The sequence below is a fragment of the Eimeria mitis genome, genomic scaffold (genome assembly GCF_000499745.2).
Source record: "Eimeria mitis Houghton genomic scaffold, Emh_scaff452, whole genome shotgun sequence".
NCBI lineage: Eukaryota > Apicomplexa > Conoidasida > Eucoccidiorida > Eimeriidae > Eimeria > Eimeria mitis.
Genome location: NW_013572837.1, coordinates 4,885 through 5,379, shown reverse-complemented (window position 1 = coordinate 5,379; position 495 = coordinate 4,885). Strand labels below are relative to the sequence as shown.

Genomic DNA, 495 nt, shown 5'->3' with positions numbered 1-495 from the left:
GCTGCTGCTGCTCTCATGTCGAACGTTGGCAGACACACGGCGCTGGCAGCAGAAGCAGCAGAAGCAGCAGAAGCGGCCAAAGCTGCTGCTGCTGCTGCTGCTGCTGCTACTGCGCCCCCCAGCCGCAAAGGGGGTGGCGCATCAGCAGCAGCAGCTGCAGCAGCAGCAGCAACAGCAGCAGCGGGAACGGACTCCTGCGCGACTTCTGCTTGTGTTGCAGCACGACCCTCTGGGACCACCAGCAGCAGCAGCAGCAGCAGCAGCTGCAGCAGAAGCTGGAGGCCCCTCAGGAGTCTCATGCCGTCGCACCACAGGGGCCTCGGCCTGGCGGAGATAAGAGGGTTAAGGTACTGTCGGTTTGCACTGGAGAGTGTTCTGCTGCTGTCCCCAGGGCACCCCGAGGCAGCAGCAAGACTCGTCAAGGTGCTGCTGCTGCAGGGGGATTTCCCTGCTGCTGCCAAGGCGCTGCAGCACGTGCTGCAGCACCAGCTTAGC

At 64.0% G+C, this 495-nt stretch overlaps 1 protein-coding gene across 1 annotated transcript in view; it reads left to right on the top strand.

The window, feature by feature from the left end:
* Positions 1 to 495, top strand: part of EMH_0012830 (uncharacterized protein) — a gene marked incomplete at both ends in the record, with an annotated part of 6,087 nt that overhangs the window by 1,050 nt on the left and 4,542 nt on the right. The window contains one exon of the mRNA XM_013499654.1: positions 33 to 495. Within this exon, the coding sequence (XP_013355108.1) occupies positions 33 to 495 (463 nt within the window). The remainder of the gene's footprint in view (positions 1 to 32) is intronic.